Source organism: Pleurodeles waltl, chromosome 1_2 (genome assembly GCF_031143425.1).
Source record: "Pleurodeles waltl isolate 20211129_DDA chromosome 1_2, aPleWal1.hap1.20221129, whole genome shotgun sequence".
In the NCBI taxonomy this organism is placed as follows: domain Eukaryota; kingdom Metazoa; phylum Chordata; class Amphibia; order Caudata; family Salamandridae; genus Pleurodeles; species Pleurodeles waltl.
In genome coordinates this window covers 161,542,821-161,564,637 of record NC_090437.1, presented here as the reverse complement: position 1 = coordinate 161,564,637, position 21,817 = coordinate 161,542,821, and the positions used below count along the sequence as shown (strand labels likewise).

At 43.1% G+C, this 21,817-nt stretch overlaps 1 protein-coding gene across 1 annotated transcript in view; it reads left to right on the top strand.

The window, feature by feature from the left end:
• GC (GC vitamin D binding protein) overlaps positions 1 to 21,817 on the top strand; it is a 203,378-nt gene that overhangs the window by 162,335 nt on the left and 19,226 nt on the right. Inside the window, exons 10-12 of the mRNA XM_069236874.1 lie at positions 2,104 to 2,201; positions 10,404 to 10,536; positions 21,286 to 21,340. Coding sequence (XP_069092975.1) covers positions 2,104 to 2,201; positions 10,404 to 10,536; positions 21,286 to 21,312 — 258 coding nt within the window. The 3' untranslated portion in view covers positions 21,313 to 21,340. The remainder of the gene's footprint in view (positions 1 to 2,103; positions 2,202 to 10,403; positions 10,537 to 21,285; positions 21,341 to 21,817) is intronic.

Below are 21,817 nucleotides of genomic sequence, written 5' to 3'. Positions count from 1 at the left end.
ATTAAGTTAGATTAAAGAATTGTCATAACTTGACCCTAACCATACTTCTGTACTTTCAAGTCAATTACAATAAAATTAGTGAACGTAATGTTATGTAGCCCTAATTCCAACATTCTCTATACATCTTTAATAACATAATACATTTAATGAAACCCAATTAATTACATTTAAATTGAATAATATTTACATGAATGTATAAAATGCACGTTCAATTTCATAAAATCAAATGCTACTCATAGCTTTAATTAGTTAAATCAATTTGAATGTGTAACAAAAAACTTTTTTATTTTATTTAAATAAAATAACTTTTCCTCACCATTTAATTAACACTAACCCTTAATTAATCTATAGTGAATTAAAGAAGTCAATAAGTAATGCTAACCCCTACTTTTTAATTTAATTATTTTAATTTAAATTACTACCTAACCCTTTTTACACTAAAATGGAAATAATTGTATTTATTTAATGTAACTCAAGCTCTCCTGGAACTATGGCGTGGCAGTTGATGGTGAGGGTCACAGCAACATACTGATTGATGTAGTGATCCTTCAGCAAGGTGATACAGATGCTAAAGCAAGCTGGTTCCGCAGTGCATCTTCGACTGGAGGCTTCATCATCTGTCAGTGATCAGCTTCCTGTGTACTGGTACCCCTGGGAGCCATGCTTTTCAATAAGGGGATCAGAATCCACTAGTACATGAACAAGACAGTTCTATATGAAAATCTAATTTTGCCTTGTTATACATAATCTGTGCCTTTGCTGAACCCGTTTTGTTGGCACAGTTGCAGCAGGTCAACTGGGCAGTTGCAGGGAGTCTGGAGCTTGTTGTAGACCTGCAGCTCAGACCAGAGGTCAGCCAACTGACCCTTGGAGTCACTCAGGTAGCCTGAGGTGAAGGGAGCAGGTCCAGTCTTCCTTCTCACAGAACAGAGAAGTCCCCAAGCAGCAGGGCAGCCCTCTGGTTGTCGAAGCATTCTTTAGGCAGGAAGGTTGTCCTCTTGTAGCAGAAGGGCTGTCCCCTTGGGGAGCAAGGCTGGACTAAAGAAGCAGGGCAGCTCGCTGGTAGCTGCAGGGCAGCCCTCAGGGGAACAAGGCACAACTAAGCCCCATTTGTGTCACTGTCTGGGAGGAATACACAATCTTCAACAGTACAGCAGAGTTGCTCGAATGCTGGATGTCTAAGGCCTACCACAATCTCAACTCTATAAAGATCTAACATGCTTATTGCTCATGACTACAAACAGGACCAACTACAAAGTTCACTATCTGCAATTAATCTTGATAGCTTCACTGATAAACTGATGAACAATTTTAAGTCCATGGCATTCTTCAGTGGAAGCAGCCTTGGCTCCGGGCTCACATTATGCACAAGCAAAGTGCTTCCTACCAGAAACAGACATCAGAACTAGAGTTATCGGGCTCATTGGAATTATGAGATCAGTGAAAACACCCCTGACAAGTGGTAATTCACCTGGAGATTTCACCTGCTTCAAGTAGGCAATATTGCCTAATGCAATATCAAGGAAAACAAGTGGAAAGTGGACTGGTAAATGCAGTTTCTGCATGTTATTCCCCAAATATTAAGAAATATAATTGTTTCCAACCTCTGTATTTATCAAGACCCCCAGTAACAGTAATTCTGAGATGGGAATATGATGAGAATGATTACAGTCCACTTGTAATTAGGTATTTTGTATGGTGTCAGCTCCGTGAAGTGATGAGTTTTCCGGTCAGTATGACGCTGCCACGATTCTCTCTGTTTTTGTCATTTTATACTCAAATGCATCATTAAAATTAATATAAAAAAACAGAATTTATCTTTGAAACCTTTTGTAATGATAACCTGGTGTGTTTCTACAATTTTTTATAATGACACTCATCTTCCAGAAAATCTGTGACTTGTCTTATAACATTCTATCCCTTGTTAACAATTCTTCATAGGCGTTCTGTACGTATGTTTATCTTTTTCTTTTTTTAAATGCTTTATTTTTTCGAATTGGCACCAGCCAGAATCAGCAATTATACCGCCATCTTCACATATCTTTTTCTTATATCATGTATCTCGTTTCAAAATGACGTATTTGTATATTTTTCTCTTTGTAGAGACCGCAGCTCAGGAATCAAATGGTTAAGTTCATTGCAGAGGCCAACGAATTATGTGGTGATTACAACAAATTTACATTTACTGAATTTAAGAAAAGGTAAATTCCAATTATGGGATATCGGAGTCTTGTAAGATGAATGTGCAGGCAAATGGTACATAATTTACAGTCCAACACTACATTGGCCCTAAACTCTTTGGGCCAGAAAACCACCTATCCAGTTTTCCACCTGCTGGTCCTATTATGAGTTTCCCACTGGGCCAGTGGGTAGAAACAGTGTTTCTGTACACTGGTCCAGCGGGAAACAGGCCACAACATTGACGTCGGCTTGTAATTGAGCCGGCGGCAATGTTGCAATGCGTTGGGTGCAACTGCACCAGTTGTACTTTTCACTGCCCGTCATTCGGTCAGTGAAAAGCGTGATCGGGCTGTCCAGGGGGTCCCCTGCACGGCCCATGCCAAGTGCATGGGAAGTGTGGGCCCCCAAGGGGCCCCCAACACCCTGTTTCCACCAGCCTTAGCATGGTATTTGAACCACCATGCAAAGGCTGGCGGAAACGCGGGTCGTAATCTGGAGGGCCCTGGTGGATTAAGACCGCCAGCACCTCCAGGCCATCGGCTGGCGGCAACCTGGCAGTGCCAGCAGTCGAACCGTGGAGGCTCTGCCACAGTCATAATGTGGCAGTCGGACCACCCCTGTTGGCAGTCCAAATGCCACCGCGAGTCTGGCGGTCCTTGGACTGCCATACTCGGAATGAGGCCCATAGTCCTCAAAGCGCACACATTTATGAATTAATATTGCTACATTTTTCAGCAAAACAAACTTAAAAAAACATATCTGGGGCTGAATATTGCAGAGTTCAGAAAAATATGGTATTAAACAGTATCTGTACAGGACTGTCAGACTACTCTTTACATCTACAGATTACTGCCTCCTTTAGCTGGCTTTAAATGTATGTCCGGCCTCGTAATGAAAATAATAATCTTAAATAAAAATGCAAACTTATGCACACAAATACGGGTGCTTTAGGTCACTGCTTGTCAACCCTTTCCTCTGTTGAACTTTCACTCATATTTTGCTTCCACCCACTACAGCACACAGCAAGGGGCAGTGAGTCAGTCCCCCTCAACCATTGGCTTTCTTGCAGTCTGAGAGATGGCATTTTACATGTTCACATGCACTCCCATCTTGAAACAAATGCACTTCAAAGGCAGAGTTTACTTCGTCAATGTTATTTTTCCTTTCCATTCATAATCTTTTGGTTTTGTAAACATCCTTGTGTATTTGACGTATGTCTTTAGGTCACCATAACTCAAAACCTTTATTACTTTTTCTTTGCACCAATAATAAAGATATTTTGCTGTGATGTGCATTAAATCTAAAGTGAGTTTCTGTGCGTTTTGATCATACACTTTCCTGGTAGGAAGCATCTGTACTGTTCTATTGAATTTATATGCAACGGTTATTTTTTTAAATATAATTTTGTTATTGGAATAATAGGGATGCCGTGCTTAGGTGTCAGATCTTTGGTTTTTTCTTCTTATTTTTCATTTTCATGGCATACAGTTGCAACAAAAAGTCTTAACTAATACCCATCACAGCAACTTACCAATTCCAGATCCAGTTGTGTCAAAGCTTGTTGCGTTCTGGTGACACAAAAACCAGCAACAGTGTTTTATATTCGAACTTCAAAATATTGAGGAGGGAGGAGTACATGGCTGGAACTCTTTGATACAGCAGGTTAACTAATTACCTACATAAAATGATTTCCATTTCCTTTCAAAGTTTAAACACTGCCAAACCAAATTTCAACTTCCAACAGGAGACACAAAATAGTGATTTCATAAAATGCTTTTTCTCTTTAAAAAAAAATGTTTTTCCATTTGAGGGGATTTATATTTTTGTTAGCTGGGTAGCACTGATCCTTCATAGCTCTGTATTAGATAATGCTTGTTCATGCTGACCATTACTTGTACGTGTGCGAAACAAGCAGCTCCTTTGGCATAGTGGGACATGCCTAAAACAATATTTGGCAGTTTTGCAATTCACAACTCTAAACATTGACCTTGCATTCCCCCCAGTCAGTATAGCTTCCCTAAACAGAGGTTGCCATTTGCCAACTTTGTCCCTCTGTCTTACTATGTGGCACCTTTCTATACAGTTCCTTGTTGCACAAACAGGTTTCTTGGAGAATATAAGTCAGTGTTAAATCATTTTTCATCCTTCACAGGAATCAAATGCTTCACCAAGGCTGACTGACCTTTTGACCCAGAAAAAGTGTGGTGAACCATACACAAATTTACATTAACTCCATCCAAACAAATTAGACACCATGACAAATGTAGCTACGAAAGGAGACTTCAATCATTGAAACATTTCAAAGCTTTATTTTATACCCACAAAGCTACTGTCATGAAGACTGTGCGCAAAATCAAATTGTAAAGATAAATCAATACCATTGGTTGCCCAAAACGGTGAAGCAAATGTAATCTTAGTAGCATTAACACAATTAGGCATTCAAGAAGAACAATACATATCATTAAGGAAATTATTTGTAACACAGAAACATATCTCATGTCAGACTGTATCAACATTAGTCACTTTCAATTGAACAGGGTATGCACATTTGGGTTGGGCATAGGTTGTCCTTACAGCTAACTTAATTAGGACATTCATGTGTGGGAACGGATTAGCACATGCGGGCAAAATACAAAAGAAGACAAAAGTAATTTGGTAAGTATATATCTAGGGCTCTAGATTACTAACTAGAAAATAAAAAGAGTGAGTGTCAGCATGCTAGCTTCTGTTCTAGGACAAGGAAAACATGTCAAAGGAAATAGCAATCAGTCGGGAGATAAACCTCTCCTAGGGTCAACATTAAAGGATTCTTTATCAGAAAAGCACGTAGATCATCAGCAAGGTCTGTTAGGAGTACCATTAAGGGAGTACAGAACAGGAACTGCACAGAGAACAGCAGGGTCGAGAGCCAAGAAAGGTCTGCCTAAAACTTACAAAGTCCATCTCTATGCAAAGCATATAAATGGATCTGATTTGTCAGTTCAGCGGCCTAACATAATGCAAAAGAGGCACCATGCAATCAAAAAGGCAATAAAATGTCAGGTTGCAACAATCCAGTATTTTCTCAGGTTCATTATGGGATAGTCTCCTCTCTCTGTTTGAATCCAAACAGTTCAGTAACAATTTATTTTTTTGTATCAATCCGGTTTCTTCCGAGGGTCTACAATGGACTTGTCCTAGTTCCACATGAATCTGCAGCCTAGTTGAAACAATTTATTTCCCACTATGTCCACAGGCCTAAATGTTCCGGAACCAAGTGCAGCTTTTCTATGTTAGACTGTTAACATAAAACTTAATTGGTCACCTTCTGCTGATCTCTGAATCATTAAAAGCATTACTAAAATTACATTCCAACTGTAGTCACAGAAATGATAAAGACATGAGAGAGCCAAGATAAATATTTAATGAGAGACAATAATACTAGGAACCAGAAACATGCAAGCCTGAAAAAGACAAGTTATTTGGAAGGATCGGTTCATTTAAACAGGTCAACATTAAATAATTCATGGGACCTGTGAAGAGCTCCCTCTTCTCACAAGGAAAAGTGCATACATAGTTGAGGATTCTAGAGGGAGAGGGACTAGCCTTTAAAAAATATCATAAGAGACCTTGAGAGAGAGATGTGATTCTTCACAATTATATGAGAGAAATTCTAGATATAATGTACTATGAATTTTGCCCAGATGGTTCATTGTTTAATGCAGACATTCATTTTAATGGTAGTTATCAAATGTTCATTTCGTATGAGCTAATTTTTTAGGTGGAAAAATTCTTTCTCAATCAGTTGAGGCATTTTAGGGCTCGCTAGATGTAGCTTTTTTAGCTAGTCATTAGGACAAAAACTGCTTTGGAAAGTCCTTAAGCTATTCTCAGTTTTTTTGGATAGTCTTTAAGAGTATTTTTTTTCTTCTGCATTTAGAAATTGTGTTACAGGTCTATGAGTTTTCCAACAGAGTGCTTCTATTGTAATGCATGGAGTCCTTGCACTGGAAGCCAATATTATTGTCATATATTCCCGTGGCAGAGGATGGATACAGCAGTGGCTGCTGCACAGCTACATCGACTTCAGCTTCCATCAGGGTCCACTGCTCTAATAAGAAATTGAGATTGGTTGTTATGCCACTTCTGTCAGGAGCACTAAAAAGAAGCCAGACGTGTAATATTAGACATACAGCGGCTTCTTCTGCAGCCACTGTGTGTAAAGTGGACATGTTCCGGGTAGCTAGTCGGTACAGGCTCATTTCACAAACCAGCTGGCTAGAAGGAAAGATTGGCTGTTCACCATCTTTGTGAAGGCACCCCCCACCACTGGCTTCTTTCCTGGATGGGGTTTAGGAGAGGACAGAGAGGTCTTTGTGGGGTTGGATGGAGAGCTGCCATTTGCATCAGAACTTTTGGATCTTGCTGTAGCAAGAATGGCATGGGTTCTGCAGTTGTGGTCAGAGCCACAGTGGCTGAACATGCAACTTCTTGCCATTTTGTATTTCCACTCAGGCACTGGTGGTCCCCCTCGTAGCAAAGAGCCAATCGGGCATTGCTTGAGCTTTGTGTTGGCAGTCTCTGTGGGCTGTTGTTGTTGTACCGTGAAGTACAAATCTCATGTTGCCAGTCACTATAGCATGAAGAGTCAGGGTCACAGGAGCTTTGCATTAGCATTCATCACAGGTGGCAGAGTCTTGCTTCGAACGGGCCCGTTTGCAGAGGCAAAGAGCCCAAAACCTCAGAAGTTCACCTTTTCTCGTAGAGAAGTGCAATCAGATGCCAGCCAAGGTTCCAGGACCTGGGGAGGCACCTCTTGGGGATCTGAAACTACTCTAGAAGAGGTAACCATAGCTCAGGCAGGTGCGGTTGCAGTTGCAGGTCCAGGCAGGTTTAGTTGCAGCAGGTCAGCTGGGCAGTTGCAGGGAGACCTCTGGAGCTTGTTGTATCCCTGTAGCTCAGACAAGAGGTCAGCCAACTCACCCTTGGAGTCACTCAGGTAGCCTCGAATGAAGGGAGCAGGTCCAGTGTTCCTTGTCACAGAGTAGGGAAGCCCTCAAGTAGCAGGGAAGCCCTCTGGTTGTCGAGGCATTCCTCAAGCAGCAAAGTAGTCCTCTTGTAGCAGCAGGGTTGTCTTCTTGAGGAGCATAGCAGGCCTAAAGAACAGGGCTGTCTTCTGATAGCAGCAGGGCAGCCTCGGAGAACAAGGCACAATTAGGCCCCCTTTGTGTCACTGTCTGGGAGGAATGCACAAATGCGAACAGCAGAGTAATTCACAGTCATGCGACCCAGAATACTGGTAGAAGGCACAAATGGTTTGAATAAGAAAATGCCAACTGCCTAAAAGTGGCATTTTCAGAATTGTGACATAAAATCCAACTTTATCAATAAAGAGGCTTTTAAATTACATTTCATTTGAGTCCAAACAACATATCTATTTGCTCCCAATCCAGAGTTAGCACTTATTAATTGCAATAAGGTAGCCCATTGTTAGTCAATGGGAGAGATAGGCCTTCCAGGAGTGAAAAACAAAGTTAGGAGTTTTTCACAGCTAGGACAGGTAAAACTTAAACACACATCCTACATTTTAGCTACAATGCACCCTGTCCTATGAGCCTTTAGGGCTTACATTAGGGGTGCCTTATAAGTATTAAAAAGGAAGGTTTAGACCTGGCAAAGGATATATTTTGACAAGCCAAAAAGGCAGTTTAAAGAGACATGTTTTAAAAGCATACTTTAGTGGGTGGCGCAATGATTGCTGCAGGCCTAGTAGTATAATTTAATTTACAGGCCACAGGTAAAGAGAGTACCACTTTACTAGGGACTTACAAGTACATTAAATATTCAATTACGTGTAAGCTAATTGTACTATTTTTAGAGAGATGGCACAAACACTTTAGCACAGGTTAGCGGTGGTAAAGTGCACATAGTCCTAAAGGCCAACAAAAACAGGTTCAGCAAAGGAAGGGAGTGAAGGCAAAAAGTTTGGGGTGACCCTGCAGAGAGAGCCCAGTCCAACACATTGCTCCTAGCCTACCACTTTTGGGTACCCTATGCCCATTAAAACTCCATACATGACAGGTGCAGTTTTCAGGAGGCCCTTGGCGAACACATATGTGGATGATGACCTGGCAGCAGACAGGGACGGCTCCTCCACAATGGTGGAGGAGCATGGCCCCCTGGCCAAGAGCGGGGAGATGAAAAATATAACGATATTTTAATATTATTTTATTTTTCATCTGCTGGCTCAGCCAGCAGTACGGAGAGAGGTAGGGCTGGGGCACAGGAGGTGGTAGGGAGGAGGAGAGGAGAGCGCACCTTAGTGCACATGTGTGCCGTCTCAGGCCGGACAAACACACACGCGCACTTAGGTTTCTCCAGCCCCGCTGTGTTGGACAGCCGGGCTGGAGAAACTACACAGAGCCCAGGGCTGTGTCTGAGAGGCAGTCACTGCCACTCAGACCAATCCTGATGCTGCTGTCATGCTAGGTTTATCATGAAAGCAGAGCCAGGATTGCTGGTGAGCCTGTGCTGGTGTCCCAGTGAATGCTGGGACACCCAAAGAGGAGTGACGAGCGATGCGGCAGGAGATGACGGCAGTGGTGACAAAACCCCTAAGTATTTGTTTTTCCCTGTTTCTCCATCCAGTTGTCCCTCTGCCCCATACCCTGCTCTGCCTGCCCCCCCACCTCCCGCCCCTTGACATTTGCAGTAGCCACCTCTGGCAGCGGATATCATTTTGCATGGAATACCAAGTTTTAGTTCAAGTACTAAAAGTCGGACAAGTGTCATGTTCAGTACAGCCTCCAGGCCAACCAGTCATTGCAGAGGAGGTGTAGCTTGCATCACTAGGTTCCATAAGATGTACAGAATGAGAAAACAATATATAGGTTTCATACTTTTCATTTAGACCTGAATTTAATATCTGTTATTAAATGAACAATGCCCATGAATAATGATTCTGCCACAACTTAGTAATCAACTCTTATATTAAACACTTGATTATGCAGACCAAATTCCCTGGGAAAACCCATATGTGTTTCGTATTGCTGGACTCCTGACATTTGGAACAATGCTTCCTTATTTAGTATTCTGGGCTCTAGGTTTGTCCATTTCAGAAACACAACAAAATATTGACCAAATCTACATATCTTAAGTCTGAGACACATAGGCCGGAATGTGTCGAATAAAGTGTGAACTTTGTTTGCACACGAGACCAAAGAGTTTCCATGTTTCCATGTTGTCCATGTTTCTGGACAACCCAACAACTCTTTCTCCGAGCATAAATCAGAGGGAGGGATGGGAAACACATGGCCATTTTTCTTTTCTTCCATAAAGGACACTGTTTCCACTAAGGGAAAAAAGAAATATACCTTTATGTATTCCTCAAATTTTTGGGTTTGTCACAAAGACAGCCTCCTTTCTCCAACAAACAATCAGTTTAACATATGCCCTTTTTATTCCAAGGACAGATGGATGTGAATAAATGAAGAATTGCTTCATTATAGAGGGTGTTTTGGGACAGGCCAGAGGAGAGTAACCCCATGTATAATTTGAACACACTTTATCAGTAATGCTGAGGGTAAATGCAGTTGTTTATTTCATGAAATTACCTGTGTAGTCGAAAATGTGCAGAGCAATGCTTAATTTGGAAAGGAATCAGTGCCAGGGGCTGCTTGTGCCACCTACAAATGTTGGGGTTATCAAATACTAAGGCTTTCTAGTCTTTACCTCATGCTTCTTTCATCCACCAAAGTACTCTCCCTGCCACCTTTATCATATTCTCTCATTTTCACCTCTGCCTTTTCCCTTTGCCACTGTTTTCCCATCTTTCTCTAACTCCTTATTTTCTCCTTTGCTGCCTTTCGCTGGCTTGTTCATGGTCAAAGTCTGATGATTAAAAATAAGTACATTCCCACAAAAAAAGTGCTGCTGTGCACGACTAAGAACCATCAGCTCAAATTCAACCCTGGGGCAGAATATTGTGGGCTGGACCTGGTCCTTGCAGTTCATAGTGTGGTATTTGAACGTGGTCTGCCTCAGTTTCTCCAGAAACATTAGCCAAAACAAAACTAGGCCTGCTGGTCGCTGAAAATGTTTTCCAGAGAGGTTGAGGCTTGCTTGTTTTTAAAGCTGTGCCATGTTTTATGGTGTAAGCACCAAGGGGTAGGTATATGATAACGTAATACAGTATAACGTTCTCCATTGGTCTTCACAACATATTTTTTTTCCCTTTTATGCAGGTTAAACAACATTTTGAGCAAGAAGGTGCCGAAACCAGCCCCAAATGTCCTTGGAGAGCTGGTGGAGGAACGAGCAAACTTAGCATCGACCTGCTGCTCTGTAAACGCACCTCCAGTGTACTGCAAAGAGAAGGTAAGAGACACTTCTGTAGTGATGTACACACATGTAGAAGCAGTGATTAATCACTTCATCTTTCAGGACTTCCATTTTACTTATTTTATATTCTGAGCTACATGTTACTGTAGGCACTGCTGCCTTCACTGGGTTCTAAAAGGGTCTGGATACATATGCTGCTGACATCATATGCTACAGTTACCTCGCCGGCCTTACACCGCAAGCAAGGATAGTTAGTGCCTTTACTTCACAGTTTTTTAGCCTTTTACATTGCTGGTAAGCAGTGGCTTAGCGTGGGGGGGGTGCAGGGGGGGCCGGCCGCACCGGGCGCAACATCTGGGGTGGGCGCGCTCGCACTCGCAGCTCTCTGCCCCTGCCTGGCTCACTCACGCAAATTACTTGCCTTGCCCCGGGTGCTGACAACCCACGCTACGCCACTGCTGGTAAGTTACTTTAATGATGGTGACATCTCAAATGACATCACTGATGATATCATCCACACACTCACACACACACACACGTATTTGCTCATACAAACTCTTGTGTACCCACACACACATCTCCTCACATACCTGTTCACAGATGCATAAAAGTAGTGATATACAGGCACTCATTCAGTCTCTGTGTGTTTAATACTGAATGTGAGTGTGTCTCTGTTAGAATTTAGTCCATTTTTTTAATGTTTCCCGAGCTCTGCAGATCCACCTGTGGATTCACACCAGGGGCCGTGGTGGGCCCCGCGGGTCGATACGCAGCTCTTGTGAAGTGTAAAGAAAAAATTTGCCGCTTTTCAAAGCCATTATTTCTTCCATCACCCCAATTATATCACCCCCATGGGGTCTGGGAACCTGTTGGCTGACCCCATCAACTAAATTGCCTTCCACATTTCAACCCCGGGAACCGTTTACCAACAAAAGAAAATGGCGTCCGCAACATTTCTCTCAGGTTGCGGGCAGCCAATCAAATTCTTCCTGTGGTCCCATGGATCCGCAGATCGACCCACGGTGGATCTGCTGAGGAACTGAGTCCCTATATATCTATTTTTTTGGCCTTAAATTACTCCAAAACTACTGAACAGATTTACACCAAATGACGAAAAGCATGATCTGTGCAACAGAATTACCTTTGTACCAAATTTGGTGTAATTATATTCAGTGGTTTTGGGCTGGAGGCGTGTGTAAAGCTACTATGGAAAAAATAATGGGGAAAATGTGTTTTGGGACCCCTCCTTTTTCTTGGCCCCTGCTTGAAAGATCACCCCAAAAGTTTAAAGACAAAAAGCTGATCTTAGCAAACGTTATGTTTAAAATTTTTGTAAAGATTTGTCAAGCGGCGCCAAAGTTACAGTTCTATAGAAACTAGGTCCTAACTATAACTACCTAGTGGCAATTGCCACTAGGTAATATTTATCTTTATGTATATCTATAGATCTATCTCTCTCTCTCTCTATATATATATATATATTTTTTTTTTCTCACTTTAAAAAGGCTACAGGGACGTTATACTTTGGCTCACATTCACACGTAAAAAAACTGTGAAATTCTGCCATTATAGTTACCTCAGCTACCTATAACTTGTGCCCCCGTAATGCACAGCACCCCTCCAATGCAAATAGACTCGGGGAGGTGGTGGTCTCCAGGGGTGGTCTCCAGGGGTCCTCCATGGGCCCTGTCTCTTTTTTCAAATTTAGCCATAGGGAGTGGGTGGTCCCCGGGGCTATGGGGTTGTCACGCACTCCTCCGCTTTTAATTTGTGATAGAACCCCGGGGAGGGGATGGTCCCCGGGGCTGTGTGGTCTGACGGCCCCTCTCATACCTTATTAGTTAAGCCCCGGGGTCCTCGTGGTCTCTGGGACTGCGGGGGTGGATGGCCCGCATTTAATTTTGATAAGTCCCCAGGAAAGTGGTGGTCCCTGGGGCTGTGGGGGAGCCATGTGGTTCCCCCGCTTTTAGTTAAACATTAGCCCTGGGGTGGTTGCGGACCCTAAGATGGTGGAGGGGCTGGGCGGCCCCCCACATACCTTATTCGTTTAGCCTTCGAGAGGTGGGGGGCCCACGGGCTTTGGCATGCCCAGAAGGGTGGTCCTTTGCGCACCCCCTACTTTTGTTTTTGGCATGCCCCCAGGACGTGGCCGACCTAGGGAATTCATTAAAAAGGTGGGAAACCACCCATTTTTTTTTACACCTCAGAACAATCCACTGATCCATCCGCAGATTTTTCTGAAGTTTAAAAAAAAATGCTTTTATCCCTCTGGGACCCCAGAGCCAGAGCTAAGGGGTTAGGGTGTCCCTACACTCGCCTCTTTTCTTTTTTTTACTTTTTTTTCTGGGACTCAGCTGAAGCTGAGTCCTAGGATGGCTGCCAGCACTTCCTTGCTGAAGTGTTGGCAGCCAATCAGATATCAGCACGGGACAGTTGGATCTGTGGAGAATCTGCATCCTTAGATACCTATAGTTTTTAAACTCTAATTTCTCCAATACTACTGAACCGATTTACACCAAATCACAAAAACAGTGGTTTCAGGACCATAATCTAGCACTTGCCATATTTGTTGTAATTCCGTACAACAGTTTGGGCTGTAGTCCTGTTCAAAAATTTGAAAAATCCCATTGACATAGAATGGGGAAAAAGTGTTTTGGGCCCCCCCTTTTTCTCAGCCCCGCTTGACAGATCACCCTAAAACTTTCTAGGTAGCAGCTGAACTGACCCAAGTATAAGTTTTAATATTCAAACAGTGCCAAAATTATTGGCAAACAAAAAACTCTCCATTAATGGTAAAAATGGTCCTAAATATAATTACCTATTGGCAACCGCCCCTAGGTAATATATATATATATATATAACTATATATATATATATATATATATATATATATATATATATAACCTACTGGCGGTCGTCGTTTTTTTATTTGTTCTATCTTAGGTACCGTTTGACAATTCTTCATGACATTTTCCAAGTTGGGTCTTGTTGTGCTTGGAAAGTTTCAGGGTGCTCTGTCAAGGGGGTGGCATGGAGATTGGGGGGGCAAAAACAGTGAGTTTCCAATGTTAATTTCCTTAAGGATGTGAACGCACCTACAGCCCGAACCACGGGACAGAATTACACCAAATTTGCGAGAAAAGTAGATTTTGGTCCAGAAAGCACACTTTTTTATTAGATGTAAATCCGTTCAGTAGTTTTCAATATATTAAAGGAAATCCAAATTTGTACATCTAGAAACACAAATAATTTGTGAATAGTCCGGATCTTTTGCAGAGATCTGATTGGCTGTCAACACTTCAACCAGAAAGTGTTTGGCAGCCATTGTGGGACTCAGCTTCAGCCGAATCTAAAAAAAAAAAGCAAAATAAAGAAAAGGGGACAGGAATACCCTAATCCCCTAGCCTTGGTCCTGGGGTCCCCCTATGTCCCTGCCAGGGCAGAAAAACATTTTTTTTTAATTTACAGCTTAATTTGTGACTATTCACAAATGTTGCTTTGAATTTAAACAAAAACAGCGCAGTCTCTAGTGCTTGTTTTTAATCTTGGCCCTGAGTGGGCCGGGTCCCGGAGGCATTGCACCTTTAATAAAAAAGGATGGGATGCACATGGCCCCCCCTCCTAGGGGCCTTAAAATCCCCAGGGACCACCACCTCCTCAGGGATACATTTGACAAATATACAGGGGCCAAGTGGATCCTCCAGGCCCCGAGGACCACAGCTTCCCCAGGGCAATAAGTAAACATTTATTCGGGGTCATGTGGTCCCTCCACACCACAAGAGCCACCGCCTCCCTGTGGCTATAACTACCAAATGATTCAGGGCTAGCAGACACCCCCTCACCCGGAGACCATCACCTGCCCAGGGCCAATTCTTTTTTCAAAAAGAAGGAAAGGGTATCCCAGGGACCACCAACTCCCCTGGGCCGGCCTGTGCAGAACAAAGGAAGGGGGCCATGTGGCCCTCCTCCTGGAGCCATATATGGCCATGGGAACCTCCAACCCCAAGGGCTGGCTCCTCCTATCTCCTGAGTTGCCCACCCTTGAGAAATAGCTGTTAGCTTTTGGTTGGCAGGAGCTGTGGCACTCTCCTTCCAGCAAACAGGAGCTGTCAAAATGCTCCTGCTTGCTGGAAGACATGTGACCAGGGAAAAAGATGAAAGTATTGCTCCTGCACACACAGGAAGCTGCATTTCCAGTAGTTGCCTGCGTGCTAGAGCAATGCTGGCTCTAGAAAGTGGCGGGGTGCTGGCTGAGACCACGGGGGCCTTGAGTCTCTACCCACGGTCCCCAACAGTTACAAACAAAATCATCAATGAATCCTTCCCCCGTATTTATATTAGACAAAAACGCAGGGCAGAATCCATTCTGGCACAATGCTCATTTTAAGAAAGTAAACCTCAACAGGAAGCACTTACAGATATAAACAAAGCAGTCGCCCAAGTTTAAGTTTCACTTCTTTGAAATACTAATCATCCTAATTTCTTGCACATGGTCATGCCACAAGTAGGTTCTTTATTGTCATCTGCTGCTGAGACCAGAGATTATGTTATCCCTTTTAAAAACTACAAATATGCAAAATGGCCTAGAAGCCCTGCCCTTTTGGCCCCACCCCATATACATTAGTATATGCAACATCTTCCACACCATTTTCCCAGGAAGATGGACAGTTTACTAAAATGACTCCTCAAGAGCATTTCTTGAGGATTTAAGAGACGCGTTCTTGATGCATAGGAATGTGATCACATCTCCACCAAACAAAGAAACAGTTCATGAGTGCTGTGGGCTAGGCTGCAGGACCTACCCACAGGCCAGGCCATGCAGCCAAACCCTGCCGAGTACGGCTGAAGGCTGTGCATTGTGCAGCGTTGGGTGATTATAGGGGAGTGGCCACAGGGCCTGGGCCCAGGCCGACTCTGCGGCCAACCCCTGCTATGCATGGCCAAAGGTTGTGCGTGGTGCAGGGTTGGTGGTTATAGGTGGTTGATTGCAGGCCGTGAGGCAAACCCCTGCCACCACTGGCCTTTGGCCTTGCCCGGTGGTGGTTAGATTAAGGGAAAGTAATTAAAATTGCTTTACTCTATAAAAACATAGCAAGTCACTGGAAAAAAACAAAGTTTATAGGGACCTTATGGTTAGGATACAGAATTAAAAAAATCCATAGAAATTCACTTAAAAACCAAAGGTTGCAAGGATGTTATAGTTAGGCTCATATTTCTAACATACAAAACCATAGAAATTCAACTGTTATTGTTAGAGGTATTTCAAGTGATAACTTGTGCCCTAGGATAATTATAACTTGCGCCCCCTCCATGCACAGTTTTCTCAAACATTTTACTGCAGATATTACATTGATATTATCAATGATGTTATTAAAGATGTCATTAATGTTGTAATTAAAGCTGACAGCCCCCACCAAGCAAAAGCAAATCAAGTCCTGTTTTTGACAACAGGAGCTGTCAACTAGCTCCCGCTATCAGAAAGCAGAGGCTTCATTTGTTTCCCTTCACGTAAATATGTGTGCAGGGAAACAGATAAAAACATTGCTCCCACAAGCAGGGAGTTGCTATTCAAAGCAGCTTCCTGCTTGTGGTAACAATGCCGACTTACACAGGATGCGGGAAGCTGGCTAGGACCACAGGGGCCTTCAGGCTCCAGCCCAATCCTGTCACACTCTCTTTCTCTCTCTCTCTCTCTCTCTCTCTTCCATCCCATAAGGGGTGGAAGAGAGAGAGAGAGAGATAGTCATTGCAAAGGTCTCGCCTTGTATAGTTACTTGAGATAACTCTAACTACAACAGGTGGATTTCTATGGTTAGGTACGTTTAAAATGTGAGCCTAACTATAATGTCCCTTTAACCTTTTTTTAAGTGAATATATATATTTATACATATATGCGTTTTATACGTATATATATATATATATACACACAAACACACACATATATATATTCACCTAAAAAATCAAAGGATACAGGGACATTATAGTTAGATTCTGAATTATAGTTACTTGTAATAACTCTAACAATACCTGGTAAATTTCTAAAATTTGTACGAGAATATTCAGAACCTAACTATAACATCCCTGTATCCTTAGGTTTTTAAGTGAATTTCTATTTTTTTAAATTCTATTCCTTAATTATAATGTCCCTATAACCTTTGTTTTTCTCAGTGAATTTCTATGTTTTTTTTATGTAAAGTAATTTCCATTACTATGGGGGTCATTACAACCCTGGCGGATGGCGGAGAACTGGCGGTAAGACCGCCAACAGGCTGGCGGTCTTACCTTGGTGAATTATCACCACGGCGGTTACGGCCATGGTCATCCGCCGGTTCTCCGTCCCGCCCGCCAGGGAGGAGACGACCGCCGGGCTGGAGACCTGGGTCTCCAGCCCGGCGGCCGTCAGTATACCGCTGGCGGTATTTGGACCCGGCTTACCGCCGTGGATTTCATGCGGTTTCAACCGCCATGAAATCCATGGCGGTAAGCACTATCAGTGCCAGGGAATTCCTTCCCTGGCACTGATAGGGGTCTCCCCCAACCCCCACCCTGACTCCCTCCCCTACACCCCCCACCACCCTTGCCACCCCCCAAAGGTGGCAGGGCCCCCCTCCCCACCCCGACCCCCAACATAGCATTACTCACACACACCTGACACGCATGCAGGCACCACCAACACGCACACACCCCGACATACATGCCTACATCCACACACACAGTCAGAAACGCACACCCACATTCAAACATACACGAACACATCCATACAGCCATACCCACAGCCATACACGCACTCATTCCCATACACACAACACCCCTGCAAGCATACACGCACCCACACGCCCCCTCTACATACACACATGCACACCCCCATACACGCACACAACACACAACACCCCCCACCCCCCTCCCCTAACGGACGATCGACTTACCTGGTCCCTCGATCCTCCAGGAGGGGACGGGAACCATGGGGGCAGCTCCGCCGACACCACACCGCCAACAGAACACCGCCACGGCGAATCACAGGACGTGATTCGCTGGGCGGTGTTCTGTTGGCGTGGTGGTGGAGGTGGAGCAACCTCCACTTCCCCGCCTCCCGCAAGTATGGCTGTTGGCGGCTCTCCGTCGGAATAACGACGGAGAGCAGCCAACAGTCATAATACGTCGAGCGGCAAACCGCCTGCACAGGCGGTCTTCTGCACGGCGGTCCCTCTGCGGTCTTGCAAAAAGACCGCTGAGGTCGTAATGACCCCCTATATGTTAATCCAATCACTGCTGCGCACCGCAGGCCCTACGGCTAACCCATATAACCACCCAACCCCATACTGCACACAACCTTTGGCCGTGCACAGTGGGAGTTGGCTGTAGGTCTGCGTGGCACCCCTCCACCCCTCCCTGGTTGATTTAGTCCCCGTGGCCTGGTCTTCAGAAATTTTATTTTGGGGAGGGTGGCCAAATGGCATCCCTACCCCTGTTTATTTCGGCCCTGTCCAAGTCCAAGACCTTTACCATTAGGCCATGCACAGTTTTCTCATCAATGATTTTATTACAAATGTTCCAGTGATAATATCAAAGATGCCATAGAAGGTGTCATCAGTGATAAAACATGTAGAGTAATTAGCTGTGGATGGCGAAGGTTTGAGTTATAGTTACCTTAGGGTGTGAGTTCTAGTTACTTGAAATAACTGTAACTATAACTATAACTGCTGAATTTAAATGGTTTTCTATGATTAAATTCAGAACCCAACTATAACGTGCCTGTAACCTTTTGTATTTTCAGTAAATTTTAATCACTGTACGTTAATCCATCCACTATCGTGCACAGCCTTCGGCTGTGTTCAGCGGGGGTTGGCCTCAGGGCCTGCAGCCAAGCCCTTATAACCACCCAAAAACCACACACAGCCTTTGGCCTTGCACAGCGGGGGTTGGCCACAGGGTCTGTCTCTGTCAGTGGGTGCATGAATGTCTGAGTGGGTCTGAAACTGGGTGTTTGAGTCTATGAGTGGGTCTGAGTGGGTGCATGAGTGTCTGAGTGGTGTGTGAGTGGGCGTATGAGTCTCTGAGTGCATGTATGAGTAAATGAATTAGTGTATGAATGAGTCTGTGAATGGTTTTAGATTTTCTTTTTGCTTATTCGTGAATATTTGAGAATATTCCTGAATATTCTTGAGTATTCTTGAATATTCATGAATATCACGCATGGTGAAGAAAAATAATTTTAAACCCATAATTTGACCATCACACACCCCCTATATCACACCGCTAGAACCAGGGTACCTCCACTCTGACCCCTCATGATACTTTTTATTTCGTTTTTCAGGCCTGGGGACCATGTCCCAGGACCTTGAAATGATAGCTGCAACTTTCTGTTCAGGTTGTGGCCAGCCAATTACAGTGCTTCTATTTGCATGTGCATTTGTGAATATTTGCAAATTATTCACAACCCAAGATATAAAAATTTGGATTTTCCTTAATTTCTCGTAAACTACTGAATGGATTTACACCAAATTAGACTATGAGCCTTCTGCGGACCAAAAGCTACCTTTCTGCCCATCTGGTGTAATTCCATCCAGCTGCTCGAGCTGCAGGCGTATCTAAAGAGTCTATGTGAAAGTAACATGAAAATGCAACTTTTTTTTACCCCCCTTTTTCTTGGCCCCTGCTTGACGGATCATCCCGAAACTTTTCATGTGCAACAAGAATCATCGGCACACTTATTTTTGGAAACTTTTGTGAAGACACGTCAAACGGCACCAAAGACGTATGCAAGTCAAAAAATGATTTTCTATGAAAACATGGTCCTCACTATACTACCTACTGTTGACTGCTAGTATACATATATCCAAGAACAAACAGTTGCAAGCAACTTCACCACCGCACTCCAGGAGGAAATTTTTTCTTTTTTTCCTTTAATTGCAGTCAGAATTGAATCACCATCCTTCACCACCGACGCTTTTCGACCTACTGGTCTTGATCATATAGAAAAAAAAGAATAGAAAATGACAATGTACGCTCACAATGTGGTGGACTTAGTGTCAGACCGAGTTCACACTATCTCCCTCTTGATGCAAGAAACTGAGGAGTATGGTCAAGTATCAGGGTTTCAGGTCAACATGCAACAGTCTCAAGTATTAAACATTGCTGTACCAAGGCCCAAGTCACAGAACTGAAAACACAATTTTCTTTCCATGGGGCCTCTCACTCCATTACGTAGATGGGGGTCCAGATTACCTCGGCCGTATAACTCTTTCCAGCTAATTTTACCTCATGCAAGCACATACAGAAGGAAATAAAGGACTGGCATATGGGAAGACTCTTACGCTCAGGAGGATCACAACTGTTAAGATGACTATAAACCAAAATCCTCTTCCTTCTAAGATAGACCCACTGTTGGTCACTCTTATTAAGAAGATCCAAAGGACAATATACAGTTTTGAATGCACTTGGAAACAACCTAGAATTCCCAGGTGACAGGAAGCCCTGATCTTAAAGGTTAGAAGATTGTGTCTCCCTAAAGTGGTGACAGATTATCAAGCAGCACATTTATGGTATATGGTAGAATGCGGAAGAGATGAAGGTAAAATAACAGCAGTACTTTATGAACCAAATGACAGTAAGTACCCACATCTGAAAAGGGCCTTGGGTTTGAATGAAACACGTATCTTGAGAACTATACTCCTCAATCATGAGGGCTACACTGGTGGTGTGGGACAAGGGTATGGTATTCTGTTGACTGTAGTTGTGGAGGACATTGCCTTTACCCTAAAGTGAATGAAAGGTAATTTTAAGTCTGGATTGTAAAGGGATAAAGAAGTAGTAGGAGAGCTGTTTCAACTGACCCACCTGTTGCTACATCAAATGCAGTGCCACTTTTCTTGTGGCCCCTTGTGCCCCCCCCTACCGCCATGGTGTGTGCACCATATTTAAAATACGGTGCACCATGGAGCAGGGTAGGGGGCAATATCGTCAGAATTTCTGATGCTATTGATGTACTGTTCAGGGCTAGCTCCAAAATGTTGGCGCTAAACCTGAACAATTCATAGCGACCCATTGAAAGCAATGGCATACCCCCTTTTAACGCCTGGTCTGAGCAGGCGTTAAAAAATGGCCCAAAAAATTATACAAAGAAATCTTTTAGATTTCTTTGCACCATTCTCCTCCTCCCCCCAACAGGGGAGCGCCCCCCTTGCACACATTATGCCTGGTGCAGGCATAATGTGGTGTAAGAAGTTATAAAGTGGTGCAATGTATGCATTGCACCACTTTGTAAATCTGGTGCTGCAATTTTGGCCTTGTTGGGCCATATTAGCGTAAACAAATGATGCTAATGTGGCGAAAGGAGGCGCTAGGGGCTCTTAAATATGCCCCTTAGACTTTTCTGAACTAATTAGCTCAAAGTTTCAAAATAGTCACCTGTTCTCAATATTTAAGGCTACTGAAAATAATACTGCGCAAGCGATCACAAGTTATAGCCAGAGATACTGAGCATATAATTGATTTGTATATAGGAGAGAGGGTATTGGAAGATATAGTATCCCTAGCCTGTCAACGAATGTAGATGATGTTTAGGGTTAGTTGAAATGTAAATAAAGGATTCATCCAAAAACACATATTGTTTAAGTGATTAATGTAGAAGTCATCAATTGAAATGTTATTTTTATAACTTTTGATTGTGTAATCCAACTATTTAATTTGATCTCCTTGCCCACATACAATTATTGTGGCAAAGCAACATTTTCATGCATAATGCAGAATTTAAAAGAATAATAAATTATTTGATATTCTTTTCAGATTAAAACTGGAATTGAGCATATGTGATGTCAGGTTTACTAAATTGTGCACAAAGGTAAGTATATTGAAATAGAATAATATTAGAGTAAAAATGTCTTTCCAAATTTACTGTGCCCATTATGTTCAATATATATCCTACCCTTTTTATAAGTTTGATTTGAATAAATGCTTCAAAACATGTATTTATGGCAAAGGCTGCTGGAAGTAATGTCTCATGTAAACTGTGGTGTGAAAAGTACAATTGATGGCTTAGTGATTGTTTTAACTACCAAAGTTGTGGTATAAGAATGGCGTATTCCCTCCATGAGTGATCATTTTAACGAGGAAGTCTGATGTCATTGGTTGAAAGCCAACAGACAGTACGTTATGTCTTTGTACAACACATTATAGTTTTTTTTCCCTCAGTAGCATCCTCAGGGCAGAAATTTGGTAACATTCAAAATTACCACATTGTAATCCTTTCTAAAAAAAATACCTGGGGAATGTTTAACTTTCTCCAAAAACTTCTTTAACTGGAGTTAGAACAATGAAT